The sequence below is a fragment of the Austrofundulus limnaeus genome, unplaced genomic scaffold, assembly GCF_001266775.1.
Source record: "Austrofundulus limnaeus strain Quisiro unplaced genomic scaffold, Austrofundulus_limnaeus-1.0 Scaffold1098, whole genome shotgun sequence".
Lineage (NCBI taxonomy): Eukaryota > Metazoa > Chordata > Actinopteri > Cyprinodontiformes > Rivulidae > Austrofundulus > Austrofundulus limnaeus.
Window position 1 is genome coordinate 40,862 of NW_013953500.1, and position 1,168 is coordinate 42,029.

At 40.5% G+C, this 1,168-nt stretch overlaps 1 protein-coding gene across 1 annotated transcript in view; it reads left to right on the forward strand.

The window, feature by feature from the left end:
• The first annotated feature begins 70 nt into the window (after positions 1-70).
• Positions 71-1,168, forward strand: part of ak6 (adenylate kinase 6) — a 7,758-nt gene continuing 6,660 nt past the window's right edge. Inside the window, exons 1-4 of the mRNA XM_014030658.1 lie at positions 71-180; positions 265-345; positions 653-745; positions 847-905. Coding sequence (XP_013886112.1) covers positions 315-345; positions 653-745; positions 847-905 — 183 coding nt within the window. The 5' untranslated portion in view covers positions 71-180; positions 265-314. The remainder of the gene's footprint in view (positions 181-264; positions 346-652; positions 746-846; positions 906-1,168) is intronic.

Here is a 1,168-nt window from a genome sequence, read left to right on the forward strand (position 1 = left end):
CTGATGCAGTTCCCACTGCAGACCAGTAAGTGGCGATAATGCATCAGTTGGTTGTTGGCAGCCGCTTTAAATAACCGTAGAAGAAGAGCACCTGCCTGCTGACCCCAGTCCAGTTTGTGACGTTTGGACATTTTATTAATTTACCGAAGTCTTTTCTGCATTTGACTGCGTGTTTTTACGGTTTGTGCTGTTTCTTGCACTCATACCTTAAATGTTTCAGTAGACCAGACGTGATAACAAGATTTATTTCTTCTTTGTTTTAAGTTTACTCAGTAAAACACGTGTGTGTCCGATGTTAGCCACACACCACCAGGATGATTAAACGGCCCAATATTCTGCTAACAGGTGATGTACTGTCTGTAAAACAAAYTAATCTTTTTAACAGATTATTTCAGCTAGTGGTTGTTCTCTGGGGGTATACTTGAAGTCGCAGCATACTGACTGGATGGTTCTTTTACGTGTTTTGGTCAAACGTTTGCCTCATTTGTTTTGTTTTATTTTATTTATTTATTTACAACTCTGCCCTCTGAGGATCTGGTGTCATCTGTTAAGTCAGAACCTGAATAACTAAAGTCATCAATGGAGGATTAGACAGTATAATCAGTTCAGATTGTTTTCTCCATGAATGAGGTGTTTGTGTTGTTGCCTGCAGGAACTCCTGGTGTTGGGAAGACCACTCTTGGAAGGGAGCTGGCCTTGAGGACAGGGCTGACCTACGTTAATGTAGGAGAACTGGCACAAGAAGGTAAACGTTAAACAACAACGAGCTGTATAAACATGGTCCAGTAAAAATAACTGGCAGTGTTCAGCAGGAGTCTCTGCTCGACTAAATGTTGTTTTGAGCAGGTCAGCTGTATGATGGGTTCGATGAAGAGTACCAGTGCCCTGTTCTGGATGAAGAAAGGGTGAGTTGTGTTATTTTTACAGTCACGTTGCATTTCTTTCAGCGTTCCCAAATCCTAATCACTGAAAATACAAACAAAACGTACTTATCTAACATGTATCAGGTTTATCCATGAGCTCTGCAGTATAACCCCAGTTCCACTGAAATCAGGACATTGAGTAAAACRTGTAAAAACAGAACATGATGATTTGTAAATCCTTTTCAACCGATATTTAATTTAATTCACTGGAAAGTAGGGCTGCCACGATAAGTCGATTAATCGAC